The sequence below is a fragment of the Somniosus microcephalus genome, chromosome 9, assembly GCF_052327205.1.
Source record: "Somniosus microcephalus isolate GS21.2 chromosome 9, FLI_Smic_1.0, whole genome shotgun sequence".
Lineage (NCBI taxonomy): Eukaryota > Metazoa > Chordata > Chondrichthyes > Squaliformes > Somniosidae > Somniosus > Somniosus microcephalus.
In genome coordinates, this window is record NC_140995.1 from 128956301 (window position 1) to 128971226 (window position 14926).

Below are 14926 nucleotides of genomic sequence, written 5' to 3' on the forward strand. Positions count from 1 at the left end.
TCTCTCTCCCCCCAGTCTCTCTCTCCCCCCAGTCTCTCTCTCCCCCCCCAGTCTCTCTCTCCCCCCCCCCCAGTCTCTCTCTCCCCCCCCCCCCCAGTCTCTCTCTTCCCCCCCCCCAGTCTCTCTCTTCCCCCCCCCCCCAGTCTCTCTCTTCCCCCCCCCCCCCCAGTCTCTCTCTTCCCCCCCCCCAGTCTCTCTCTTCCCCCCCCCAGTCTCTCTCTTCCCCCCCCCAGCTCTCTCTTCCCCCCCCCAGTCTCTCTCTCTCCCCCCCCAGTCTCTCTCTCCCCCCCCCAGTCTCTCTCTCCCCCCCGTCTCTCTCTTCCCCCCCAGTCCTCTCTCTCTCTCCCCCCAGTCTCTCTCTCTCTCTCTCTCTCTCTCCCCCCCCCAGTCTCTCTCTCTCTCTCTCTCTCTCCCCCCCAGTCTCTCTCTCCCCCCAGTCACACTCCCCCCCCCCCCAGTCACTCTCCTCGATCCCGGGCCTCTCTTTTCCCCCCCCCACCCAGTCTCTCTCTCTCTCCTTCCACACAGACAGACAAATTCATTTATATATATATAAAAATTATTTCTACTTTTTTCATAACAACATGCCCTCAAAAAACCCTTGGCACCGCCGGACACTCCAGCTAGTATAAGATATTGTAGACTATCCATATCCTTGTACTTTATTTCTGGAGGTAAAATTATATTTGTTCAAATAAAACACTTAAAATATGTTTTCCAAACTCATTTTTAGTTTATTCTGTCATAATTATCATGGTTTATTTTATGGGGTGGTTTAATTGGAATATAATGGGTTATTTGCAATGCAGTGCTTTATTCTGTTATGATATAATTGCTACCCAGGATTATTATCTTCCCATGATTAGCAGCATTTTGATATATTAGAAAGTTATGATAGTTATATGATTTACATATCCTAGTTTTATACTGATTCAGATATCTAGCACAATCTTTAAACAATATATTCAAACTAATTTCTTTCATTTCCATTGAAGTTTTGTATAAGCACAATATGATGACTCCAGAGATACCTTTTAAAGCATTTGAAAATGTTTTTTCCAGGTTCTGTATATGAAATGCATGGACATGAGTGTTGCCTGGCTACAGGAGAAGTCATTAAAGTCATTGGATTCAAAATAACAAAAGTTAAAGCAGAGATTTGTGATGGTATTGAAAACAGCAATTTCACAAATACAGTGGAGCTACCACTGGACTATCCAGGTATTTTTATATATCAGTTGTATATTGTATAAGCTCATCCAAAACTCTGCTGCCATATCTTATCTCGCACCAAGTCCCGTTCACCCATCACCCCTGTGCTCGCTCACCTACATTGGCTCCTTGTTAAGCAATGCCTTGATTTTATAATTCTAACCCTTGTTTTTCAAATCTCTCCATGGCCTCGCCCCATCCTATCTCTATAACCTTCCTCATCCCTACAACTCTCAGACTTTTGCACTCCTCCGATTCTGGCCTCTTGCGCATCCCCGATTTTGATCACTCCACCATTGGCAGCGTGCCTTCAGCTGTTGAGGCCCTAAACTCTGGAATATATTAGAATGTACGTCACATCTCCGATTTGGGGAAGTAAGTCCCATGTAAGCTATTACAGTCCTAATTGTTTCTGAACAACTTAGTAAGAGATTATGAAACATTTGTAAACCACATCATTTTTAACACCTAGACAAATGTGGTCAATCCGGAGAAGATTGAGGTAATGCATTTGGGGCGAGTTAACAAGGAAAGGGAATACACATTAAATGGTAGGACACTGAGTAATGTAGAGGAACAAAGGGACCTTGGAGTGCATGTCCACAGATCCCTGAAGGTAGCAGGCCAGGTAGATAAGGTGGTTAAGAAGGCACACGGAATGCTTGCCTTTATTAGCCGTGGCACAGAATACAAGAGCAGGGGGGTTATGCTTCAACTGTATAAAACACTAGTTAGGCCTCAGCTAGAGTACTGCGTGCCAGTTCTGGTCACCACATTACAGGAAAGATGTGATTGCACCAGGAGAGGGTACAGAGGAGATTTACAAGGGAGTAGAAAATCATAGCTATGAGGAAAGACTGGTTTTTTTTCCTTCGAACAGAGGAGGCTGAGGGGAGACCTTATTGAGGTGTATAAAATTATGAGGGGTCTAGATAAAGCAGATAGAAAGGAACTATTTCCCTTAGCAGAGGGGTCAAAAACCAGAGGGCAGATTTAAAGTAATTGATGGAAGTTTTAGAGGGGATTTGAGGGGAAATATCTTCACCCAGAGGGTTGTGGGGTCTGGAACTCAACCTGCCTGAAAGGTGGTAGAGCAGAAACCCTAACCACATTTAAAAAGTACTTGGATGTGCACTTGGGTTGCTGTAACCTGCAGAGCTATGGACCAAGAGCTGGGAAGTGGGATTAGATTGGATCGCTCTTTGTCGGCCGGCGCGGACACGATGGGCCGAAATGGCCTCCTTCCGTGTTGCAACTTTCTATGATTCTTGAGAAGGGCCTCTGCGGGGGGAGAGTTCCGCTTTTTGCAGAACCTCCGCCCGCTGAAAACACTTAAAAATCTTACGTCCTGGTAAAAACAGGCGTAAGGCCTGCTTTTACCAGCATAAGAGTTTTAAAAAAAAAGTTTAAAACATTTTTTCACTTTTTTTTTTTAAAGTATTTTAAAATTATAAATAAGTTTATTTTTAGCCCCGTAAAAAACTTGAATTACTTTATTCAAAAAATTAATTTTTGTTTAAAATATTTAATTTAATGGCCCAGAAATTCCGTTCCCTACGGGTGTGTACGCGCTGTGTACTCACCCGTAGGGCCAACGGAAGTGCCGGTTTCACGCATGCACTGCGCATGCGCTGGAAACCGAAACTTCCGTTCTCTGAAGAAAGGGGTTCGCAGGTGAAACGCCTGCGCCGGAGAGACAGCGCGTACGCATCGAACTTCCGCTTTTTTCGAGGTTGATGCAGTCTGGATAAGTCGGTAGAAGCTGCGCAAGGCCTACTTTTAACAAGGTAAGAGGTGACATCAGTAAAAGAATTTTTTTTTTAACACTTATTTATCCTTTTAAAATACTTTAAAGAAAGGAAAATTTATTTTTAGCCCCGTTAAAAACTTTAATTATTTTTTCAAAATTTACATTTTTGTTTAAAATAGTTAATTTATGTAATTTATAGGCCATTTTAAAAATGTGATTTAAAAAAAAAATTATTTGAAGTTTTACTTATGTTTTGGGGCCGATCTCTATTCATAGATTTGACAGGTCTTCCTGTCAAATCTATGAATGGAGATTCCCTGCTCCGATTGGCTCCCCATGGCCCACGTGATCCCAGGGACACTGCGAGCTAACTGCACCCCTGGGATACACGTGCCCTGCACACCGGCAGTTTGAGGAGGCACATCAATGGAATTCTATGCCGCCCAGAGCATGTTCGTTTGTGCAGGTTGGGGGCTTACGCCCGCGGGCAGTCCCCAACTGGAATTTCTGGGCCAATGTAATTTTAACTCATTTTTAAAATGTGATGGTGTTTTAAAATGTATTTAATGTTTTGATGTGTTTTTGGGGTGATCTCCATTCATACTTTTGACAGGTCTATCTATCAAAAGTATGAAGGGAGATTCCCTTCTCCTGTTGGCTGGCCTGGCCCACGTGATCCCAGGGACGCTTGTGAACTGCCTGCGCCCCTGGGATACGTGGGCCCTGCGCATTTTGACTGTGGAGAGGGGCCAGGAGAGGAAGTGTCCGGACCGCGGGAGCCTCAAGTAAGTTCCGACAGGAGGCATCCGCACGCAGGAAGCCTCCTATCGGAAATTACGGGCCATTAAGTTAGCAAATTAATAAATGGATACATATTTGATCCATAATATAGCAATGGTTTAAATTTTGCTTCAAAGCCTAATTGGTGCCTGCTATTTTGATCTGAACTGGGTCGAAGTCTAAATTTCAGCAAAGTCGCGCCGATATGAGAAGCCATCCCTTTGGTGGAGAACGGATAAATTATTGGCAATAGTATGAATAAGTTAGAAAGAAATTAAGACATATTTCATATATAGTTGTTTTGGATAGAGAGTATAACATTTAATACTTAACTTTGAATGATTCTTTCATCAGGTTTCTTCAAGGTTCTTGCTGATCCATGCCCTTATACTATTGTTAGTGATATTACAAAATCAGTAAAAATTGGGCAGAACCGCTTGGGTCATCCTCACTTCTGCAGCAATATGGATATTCAGGTGAATGACGTCTTCATAAAAGCAAGGGAACATATAGTGCTAAACTCTCTGGTCGAAGTGGATGGAGAGCAGTATGTGAACTGTACAGTTAACAGAGGAGGTAAAAACGAAACATTAAGAATTCCACTGTCGCACAAAGGAACGTTTTATGAATGTGAAGACGACCAGTTTTATACACTGAAGGAGATTATGGAATGGAAGATTCCCAAACACAGAAGGCGAGTCGTGAAACTCGCAAAAACATTAACCGCCTGGGAACCAAATCCCTATAACGAGTATCTTCAAAGTGATCTGAGTCTGGTGCCTGTGTATGAAATACAAGCAGTGATGAAATGTAAGCAAAAATTGGTGTTTTTGTCCATTGTTTACCACTTTTAAGCAAAAATGATGGCTGAGAGTTTCTGCTTTTGCACTTGTCCACCCGTGATTTTCTGCCCAATAAAATATATGGGCAGAAAGTCTCGGGCCAGTGACGGAGAAGTGGAAAACCTGGCCAATTTGTTAGTGGTTTTATCACAATTGATTTGTTACAAAATGATGAATGGACACTGTTATTAGAACAAGGGGACAATTGTAAAGTAGAACTGAGTGTTAAAGGATATCCTGGTTTGATAAAACCTAGATAAATGCACAAGAAGAATATAAAAATGTAAACATTTTAGATGGGCAAAGTAAGTAGAATCTATGCTGCTTCCATTCTCAGTTTAAAAGAAAATAAATTGCTAGTCAGGAGAGCATTAAAAAATTGTGCAATAGAAGAAGATGCTTCCCCATATTTCTCTGGATATGGATTTGGGGTTGCCCAACAATGCCAATTTATTAACTGAATATATGTAAGCAACTTCATAGTTAATATAGTGTACACCTCATTCTGGCCAGCAATATGAATCTTGATTTCTTTATATCTGCTTTCAGACAAACATACAACCTATGAACTGCATGATCTTTGGGTCTTCAGTAATACGTAATTACTGCACTGGTGCATGTGCAAAGTCTTTTTCACTGGGGTAACTTTCTGTCTTCTCTGCTCCCAGCGCAAAATGTTGCCCGCCAGGAGTGGAATCTCAGGAATGTGCGTGCACACTTGCCACAATCTTTTGTCTATTAAAGACATGGGGGCGCATCCCCGAATTCCCTATAGGCACGCCTGTACCCCACTGTGTTTATTCAATGATGCTGAGATTGAAATCTCTACTGGTTCAGAGTTCAGAAAATGCAGGTTTGATGTCCAGATCTGCAGTAATTATTTATATAAAGTCTAGTAGAAAAGTATACGATTAGTCTTGCAGTATTTCTTGTTTTAGAGACAATTGGAAACTGAGAAAAATTGCAAGATTTAACAGCTCTCGTAGCTGAAATTAAATACTACAGTAGTGCAGAGCAACCGTGTAAACATTCGGCTAGATTTTTCCTCCGTGCCCGATTCATTTTGAGGAAAGTCATTTCCCACTAGTGTCAGGACAGACTTAAAATCTCCCCTTTTGTCTAATGACGTGCACATTTTGTCACTTGCGCCCATAATAGATGCAGAAACCGTAAGTAGGAAGAGAGAAAAAGTGAACTTGGGTAAAGAACAACAATGTAACCTGTAGCAGTTATGTAACATATTGGAGTATCAGTGACATGAAGTGGCAGCACACAGGTTTAGTTCCCACTCTACTGTGTTGCTTCTGTTGAATTGCTATAAGGGTGGGGGAGGGAGGCACTCTTAAGAAAGCCTTTACTGTGCTATTGTTGTGTATCTCCGAGCAGCAGCAGTTGCTTATTTAGCTTCTGGTGCATGTTTCAGAGGGACCCAGAAAGAGGTGTTGGGAAGGGTGGAATTAAATGTGACATTTTTATCAGGCACTTCTTGATTCCAAACTGTGGGCAGTTATAACTAATTCTGTGTGCATCACTGAAGAAAAGTACTAATTTTTTTCCTCTTTTCTTCAGTCCGAAAGGATATTGTACACATACCATCCACCCTTGATGTAGAAGTTATAGACGTAACAGAGCTTTATGACATTAACTCCTTTGTACAGCCTCTGTCGTTAATTGATGTATTTAAAAGACCCAATGAAGACTTCCCCCTATTGGCTGAAATAATCGAGTGCCCTGACCACCAACACATTTACAATTCCCTGAAAACAGGAAGAGTAATAGTTATTCACGAGAAGCACTTTGCCAAAACAACAATTGCCTCTGAGAACAGAAGTGATTTAAATAAAAAGCATTTTTTAATCCCCAAAACCTACAAGGGACGGTTTAAAAGAAGGCCGAGAGAGTTCCCAACTGTATATGACTTGGAGCTTGCCATAAAAAACAACGACCACTTGCATGTCATTGCAACAAAAGAGTTTAAATCTGATTATGCAGAGTTTTCATCTGCCTGTGTAGGAGACCAGTTTCTCATTCATCAATGCCAGAGTATTGAAGTCAGCTGTGAAGGAGATAAACAGCTGGTTGAAGCTGTGGCTTGTGAAAAAATTGTGGGAAAAAACTATGAACAAGTACTTCTTCCAACATACATGGAAGGGAGCTTTGTCGAAGTCATTCATGATAAAAAGCAGTACCATATTTCTGACATTTGCGAACATTTTAGCCTTCCCTTTAATGTTAAAGTATCTGTAAGAGATTTGTCAATCAATGACAATTTAGCAGCCTTGCTTTCATTACGAATTGAAGAAGAAATTGCAGATCCGTGCCTGCTGGTCAGTTTGCTGGATAGTCCATCAGAATGTTTCATGCTTCCAGTTCAGAGAGTAAGCATGTCCATCCAAGTGTTGCAGGAGCCAGTTACAAAGGCTCCATGTTCTACACCAAAAACCATTGTAGAGGAGATCAGCGAAGACTTGTACTACACGCTGCGGAGATATGAAAACTCCACTTTGCATCCTCCACCCCGTCCTCCAAAGAAACCTCAATCACCCATAACATCAACAACAGCACTGAGGCTGTTTGCACCACAACCTAGGAAACTGGATCCTCCCAAGTCTCCAAAGGTAAGGCAATATTTCTTATCAAAGAGACATACTACATTTACAGTTCCGCACTGATTTAAAATAAAATTGTTTGTTTACGTGAAACAGCTGCTTTATATAAAGCCAAATATCATGAAAATCAAAACTTTATTTAAGATGACCATAGTGAAGTACATCATATTGATGTACCAGGATCTGTGCACAGAAGGATATTAGAAGAAATGGCTTGGCCCAGCAAATCTGTCCAGTGTGTAGCTGAACCATACAGAGCAGGAATGTCTCGGGTGTTGAGTCAGGTGATCACAGCCAGCCAGAGTGACAATGAGAGCTCCACAGTTAGCCTGAGAGAAACCATTTATCGAAGTGTATTTGTATAGAGATGGGGTAAGGAAGGGTTGGTCTCTGCTGCCTCCATCCACCCCCACCTTACCCAGCAGTTAAATAGCTTTATCTCATTGAAACCTATAGAATTCTTACAGGGCTTGACAGGGTAAATGCTGTGAGGTTGTTTCTCCTGGCTGGGGAGTCTAGAACCAGGGGTCATAGTTTCAGGATAAGTGGGTTAGCCATTTAGGACTGAGATGAGGAGAGGGTGGTGAATCCTTGGAATTCTCTACCCCAGAGGGCTGTGGAGGCTCAGTCGATGAGTATATTCAAGACAGCAATCGATAGATTTTTGGGCACAAAGTGAAACAAGGAACATGGGGATAGGGTGGGAAACTGGAGTTGATGGAGAAGTTCAGCCATGATCTTATTGAATGGCGGAGCAGGCTCGAGGAGCCGTATGGCCTACTCCTGCTCCTATTTCTTATGTTCTTGCCGAGACTCATACATGAATAATGGCCACTTGGCGAGGTAGGGGAGGGCAACCAGTGCTTGTGAATCATACCCCAGCAATGTCCTCAGAATGGAAAGAGGAAAAATGTGGGGGGGGGGGGAGGCTGGAAATAATAACTCAAAACACAAGTTTTACAGATAAAGTGAGGCTATCTTTGGGAACTTTATAAAACATGTATCGAAAGGTGTACTTTGTAGAGGATATTTTGTGGTGTTCTTTAGTTGAGGAAGTAAGAAATAACATGTTACAATATGTCAATGTATTATAGTGGAGCTACTGTATTTATAAAGTAAGTGAAGGACTCCCTCCCATTTCTTAAATATAAACAATTATATGTCTTTTTGAATATTAAGCTGTTGTAAATACAAAGCATATCACAATGACAAAGATACTATTGCACCAATGAAGGTGCTACATCATTTTCTTCTGATACATGTTTATGCTCAACTAAAACAAGTTTTCTTTTTAAATGCATTTTTGGTGAATTTTGTGTTGGGGGAAATGTGATACTTTTCAGTTCTTTCCATCCAGTATCAGGGCCCAGCAATCCTAGGTTACATAAAGCATAGATTAGATATAGGGTAAACGTCCCCCTACTCTGCCCCAATAAGTGAATTAAACTAATGCTATCCAATATAAGTTACGACCATATTAACAGATTTGTATGAAATTCTTTTATCTGCTACTTTAACAATGGTATTAACCTATTCATGTCTAAAGCTGTCTCATACAAACTTGTTAGCTTGTTAAAAATATTGCAGAATATGGTTTCAATCTCCATCTGCTTTAAGCCAAACCTTAGAATTCCAACTATTCTTTAAACCTCTTAGACTAGCAATTTGTTGAATTGGTGCTGAAATGTGGGCAGTTTTGTATTCTGATCACCTGCTCACTGGGGAACTGGATTGGGCTGCACAAATTAATTTCACACAACCGTCAACCAAAAAAGAGAGACAAAACTATCATCTTTCACTCTGGGCTAGCTTTAAATGTATCACAGGGGTGTGTAAAACCACTGAGCCAGTTCCATAAAGTGAGTATTTTTAACTTACCAAAACATGACAGAGTTATGAGGGCTGCTTTGTTAATAGTTGTTTATTCTTTGGCTGCACTTGTAAAGACAAAGTGAAATAATCATACTTATAAGCTGTACTCTGTAACACCAAAAATTGAATGGATATAATGTCCGAAGACGCTTCACAGAGGAGAAGCAGACATCAGGCATTAGTTGACAATTTATGGGAGATGGCCAAAAGCATGGTTGAAAAAACAGGTTTTGAGCAGGTCTATAAAGGTGAGGGGAGAAGTAACAAGGTGGAGGGTTAGCGAGGGACTTCCAGGGAGTAGGTTGAGACAGCATAAGGTTGTACCATAAGGTCACCTTATCTGAGGAAGGATGTTCTTGCCATGGAGGGAGTGCAGCGAAGATTCATCAGACTGATACCTGGGATGGCAGGAATGACGTATAAAGAGAGGTTGGGTCGATTGGGCTTGTATTCGCTAGAGTTTAGAAGAATGAGAGGGGATCTCATTGAAACTTATAAAATTCTAACAGGACTAGACAGACTAGATGCAGGAAGGATGTTCCCGATGGCGGGGGAGTCCAGACCAGGGGTCACAGTCTAAGGATAAGGGGTAAGCCATTTAGGACAGAGATGAGGAGGAATTTCTTCACCCAGAGAGTGGTGAACCTGTGGAATTCTCTACCACAGAAGGCAGTTGAGGCCAATTCATTAAATATATTCAAGAAGGAGTTAGATATATTTCTTAAGGCTAAAGGGATATGGGGAGAAAGCAGGGACAGGGTACTGAATTTGAATGATCAGCCATGATCTCATTAAATGGCGGAACAGGCATGAGGGGCCGAATGGCCTACTCCTGCTCCTATCTTCTATGTTTCTGTGTTACCACCGATGATGGAGTGGAAGGAGTGGATGCACAGAAGACAAGACTTAGTGGGCCAAAGGGCACAGGTTGGGATGTAAGGCTTCAGGGGGTTGCAGAGGTAGGGTGGGGTGTGGCCATGGATGGATTTGTGAATGAGGGGTGGGTATTTTTAAATTCGGTGCTTTCGAAAACAGGGAGCATAAAGAAGCTTACTGAGGTCAGGAATCATGGGTGAGTGGTCTTGCTGTTGGGGGGAGCTCAGCAGGCTGCCGAGAAGAGCATTGAAGAAGTTGAGGTAACCAAAGCATGGTTTTCAGTTCAGTGCTTACAGTTTATATTATTAATATTAAGTGTTGTAAAGTGGATTTCTTGTACTGTTTCCCGTTGTCTTTTATTTTTAAATTAGAATTCACCAACAGAAATGCCAAGAAACAAACCAAAATCTCAAAAATACATCCCAGACATTATTGCAACACCAGAAAATATTGTTCATACTGTAACAATTACAGAACATGTGAAAGAAAGAACAGACCACAGTGCACTAGCAACAGACCTGATGCTGCTGAAAGGTTTGTAACTTGAGATACCTTACTAGTGATGAACTACGGCTGCCCTTCAGGAGTCTTCAAGAGCCAGAACTCACTGGTGTAATTTGTAGGGATGCACACTGCCAGGTGAATTTAAATCCAGAGTTTGGATTTGGTTTTAGGCCTCCTTGCATCTCAATTGATCTTCTTTCAGGATAGGGCCATATTTCTAAAATTGTACCGCATTTATTAAATGAAGCTGCAGTTACCAGCTATGGCCACTTTGGGCTGGGTGAATTTGGAGATAGATCAGGAGTTTCCCAATTCAGATTCAAAAAGAATGAACCCAGTGAGTTACCATGTTTGTTTTTTATAGGTATTGATTCTGTAGACAGCGAAATTGCTGATTACTCTCCGAGCATAAAATGAAAATCTGCTTGCTAATGGTAAAACAAATCACTCAAGAGTGCTGCAGGCATGTTGAGTTATGATAGCGAAGGTATCATCATGTGTGGTATTCTGTTGATTTCACGAGACACAGATTCCTGATACAATTTTAAAAAGATCTTTGTGTTTACCTATGTATCCATATGTACTGTATCTAGCAATAAGGACATTCACAAAATGGTTTCTTCAGTTATTAAACTAAGATTATAAATTTGTAGTGGTGGATGTGATGAGCAATATATTGAGATTACTGCATCACTGATCATATTGTGCTCCTTTTATGTATCAACATGGTAATGTATCTTGTATGGCAGCTAATCATTATGTTAAAATAGCCCTGTTTAAATTGTTGCTTTTAATTATTCCCTTGAATGACACTCTCACCTTCAGCAGTGGTTGTGTTACCATGTTGTATTGTTTACTGCTTGTTTTCCAGCAGCAGATGTTATGACACACATCAGACAGGACATTCTGTGCCGCTGATTCCCAACCTGTGCAATGCGCCCCACAGGTGGGTTGGAAATCCTATCCAAGTGGGGAGCGGTGAGATCAAATTGTATAAAGTTGCCTTTATATTGGTCTTGTTTGAATTTGGATTCCAGGAGACTGGCATCCGTGAGACAGTCCCACATTTTTACTATACTCTGGCTCCCTTAACCTGGTGGAAAATTCATAGACCCATGAAAAACTGAATCATGAATGTAGTCTCCGCAAATCTGAATTAAAACTGAACTAATATAGAAGTAACCAAAGTCTGGCTTTCAATATGAGCAGTATCAGTGAAGATGAGCACAGCGTAATCAGTTGAGTCTGATACTTGACTGGTGGATCAATGATCAGTCTCTCTGACATTGTGATGATGAGCTGTACCTGTATTATGTACAGATATCTGTATTATATGCCTGTATTTTATTTCTTAGTCCTTGGGAAAATTGACAAAAATTCAGTACTGCAGTGATTTTCAAAGTTTATGATCAGCTTTTACAAACCCATGTGTTGGAGGACTATGCTGGATGGAGTGAATGACTAACATCAAATAACCCATGAGTAATTGCAGAGAAATCATATATATAGTGGTCACTAAATTGCTGAATAAATGTGACATTTTAAAACACTAAACAAGAATTAAGACTTAGCCAACTATAGTTTGCAAAACTATGTGTGCTCATCTGTTTTGCAAACTGGCACATTTGGAACTCCAATGTCAAGTTTCTATGTGCTTGAGCTGTCTCTAACCTGCTGCCCTCCACTTTCTGTAAGCCCCAGAAGCAGCCCCAGCTATCTCACACTTGCTGGGTCAGTCAGTGGCCCCAGCCCGCTATCTTCCACACTCTGGCCTCCATCAGCACCCTGATCTGTTCTGAGCTCCACTGGCAGCCTTGTACTACCCACCACTGCAGTCTCCTATTCAACAGAAAATAGGGAAACTGTTGCAGAAACAAGCAGAAGAAAGAGGTAAAGCCAAAGAGTAAGAAGGTGGAAGAGAAAAAGGGAACGTGAAGAAAGTAAAGGGGTAGGATGAGAGAACAGAAATAATGGGAGCAAGAAAAAAGAATTGAAAAAGGAGAGACAGCAATGAACATAGGAACAGGAGTAGGCCATTCAGTCCCCTCGAGCCTGTTTCGCCATTCAATCAAATCATGGCTGATCTGTACCTCAACTTCATTTACCTGCCTTTGATCCATATTCTTAGATACCTTTACTTAACAAAAATGAAGAGTGAGGAGAGAAACAGAAGTAGGATAGGAGAGAAAGAGAAATGGAGGCGAGAAAGAAAGTGTAGTGAGAGAGAGAGAGAGATAGAAAAACCATTTCTGCAGACTGACCAGAGTACAGGAGACTTTGAGAATCTATTGGTGGGCCCTGGCTTGAAAAAGTTTGAGAACCACTGCTATATTCAATTGCCTAATGATGTCTACATTTAAAAAAAAATAATTGTGAGGCAACAGCTCCATAATTATCAAATGGTAATCTGTTAGTGTAATATGATACTTGGCTTTATTTATTAATGTCATCTTTGTAAACCATGCCTTTAAATCTTTTCTTCAGCCACAAGCCTTGCTGTAGATATTGAAAACTTGGATTTGTCTGACAAACATGACTATGAATATATTGATGAAAATAAAGTTGAAGATTTAAGGAAACAATTAAATGAAAATGAACATCAAAACAAGAAAAACTGCAAGAAAAAGAAAGGTATAGTTAACTTTTTCATTGTCAATCTAAATGCATAGTTTATGTTTGAAACAGAAATGTCATCCATATCAAACTTAAAAATGAAGTGAGTTCAGTAGCATAGGAAATAGAATGAGCCAGAATTTGCATCAAAATAACAGTGAGGCTAATTGCGCTCACCATTATTTATGCATAAATGGTACAGCAACTTCAGGAGAGGGGCAGATGGATGGTTAAACACGATATCCAAAAGTTGCTATCCGAGATATGCAGCACCGCCCTTAGCTTCGTGAAAACAACATCTCACTATCTGCCTCACTATTGAAATACATTGAATGGTGTGAAGAATACTCAATGAGTACTCAAGAATACTCAGTGAGTACTTTGTATCGGTGTTTACTAAGGAGGTGGATGCTGACAAAATATCGGTAGAAGTGGAAAAGGTAGAAGCAATGGAAAGGGCGAAAATTGATAGACAGGATGTACTAGAAAGGCTGGGTATGCTTAGATTGGATAAGTTGCCTGGTTCAGATGGCTTGCATCCCAGGTTGATAAGGGAATTGGGGGAGGAGATAACAGAAGGGCTTGCCATAATTTTCCAATCTTCCCTAGATACGGGGGAGGTGCCTGAGGACTGGAAAATGGCAAATGTGACACCATTGTTCAAGAAAGGGTGTAAGGACAATCCTAGTAAACTGACCGGCCTGTAGTTAACATCAGTGGTGGGTAAAATTTTAGACATAATAATCAAGGAAAAAATTAACGGGCACTTGGAGAGGTTTAAGCTAATTAATGAGAGCCAACACAGATTTGTAAAAGTCAGATCCTGTTTGACTAATTGAATATTTTGATGAAGTAACAGGAAGGGAATGCAATGGATGTTGTCTACATGGATTTTAGGAAGGCATTTGACAAAGTGCCACATAGAAGGCTGGTTAACAAAATTGAGGCTCATGGAATAGATGGGTCAGTGGCAGCTTGGATAAGGAATTGGCTTGAGGACAGAAAACAGTGAGTTGTGGTAAATGGCTGTTTTTCAGACTGCAGGATGGGAGACAGTGGTGTTCCCCAAGGGCCAATGCTGGGGCCACTGCTTTTTTTGAGATATATAAATGACCTGCATATTCGAATACAGAGTAGAATTTCTAAATTTGCTGATGACACCAAACTTGGTGTGGTGAACAGTCAGGATGATACCAATCGACTGCAACAGGACATAGAAAGGCTAGCAGAATGGGCAGATAAGTGACAGATGGAATTTAATACAGAGAAGTGTGAGGTGATGCATTTTGGCAGTAGGAACAGGGAGAGGCAATATACACTTAATGGCACAGTTTTAAAGAGTGTGCAGGGACAGAGGGATCTGGGGGTTAATGTGCATACGTCCCTGAAGGTGGCAGGACATATTGAGAAAGTGGTTAACAAAGCATATGGGATCTTGGGCTTCATAAATAGAGGTATTGAGTACAAAAGTAGAGAAGTTATGCTGAACCTTTATAAAGCGCTGGTTAGGCACAACTGGAGTATTGCGTCCAGTTCTGGTCACCACACTTCAGGAAGGATGTGAAGGTCCTTGAGAGGGTGCTGCTGAGATTTACCAGAATGGTTCCAGGGATGGGGGACCTTAGTTACAAGGACAAATTGGAGAAGCTGGATTTGTTTTCATTAGAGTAAAGGAGGTTGAGGGGTGATTTGATAGAGGTGTACAAGATTATGAAGGGTTTGGATAGGCTAGATGGGGAAAGGCTGTTCCCACTAGTTGATGGTACAAGGATTAGCGGACACAGATTTAAGGTTTTGGGCAAGAGATACAGGGGGGATGTGAGGAAAAACATTTTTACGCAATGAGTGGTGAGGACCTGGAACTTGCT

General features: G+C 41.2%; 1 protein-coding gene across 3 annotated transcripts in view; it reads left to right on the top strand.

Annotated features, from left to right (window-relative positions):
* Window positions 1–14926, top strand: part of themis (thymocyte selection associated) — a 60298-nt gene that overhangs the window by 36587 nt on the left and 8785 nt on the right. For 2 of the 3 annotated variants that reach the window (XM_085997168.1, XM_085997169.1), the window contains exons 2-6: window positions 1063–1221; window positions 4097–4552; window positions 6154–7202; window positions 10313–10475; window positions 12930–13076. In XM_085997168.1, the coding sequence (XP_085853294.1) occupies window positions 1063–1221; window positions 4097–4552; window positions 6154–7202; window positions 10313–10475; window positions 12930–13076 (1974 nt within the window). Of the gene's footprint in view, window positions 1–1062; window positions 1222–4096; window positions 4553–6153; window positions 7203–10312; window positions 10476–11316; window positions 11392–12929; window positions 13077–14926 lie in introns of those variants that run through there. The other variant, XM_085997170.1, reaches the window with a different exon arrangement.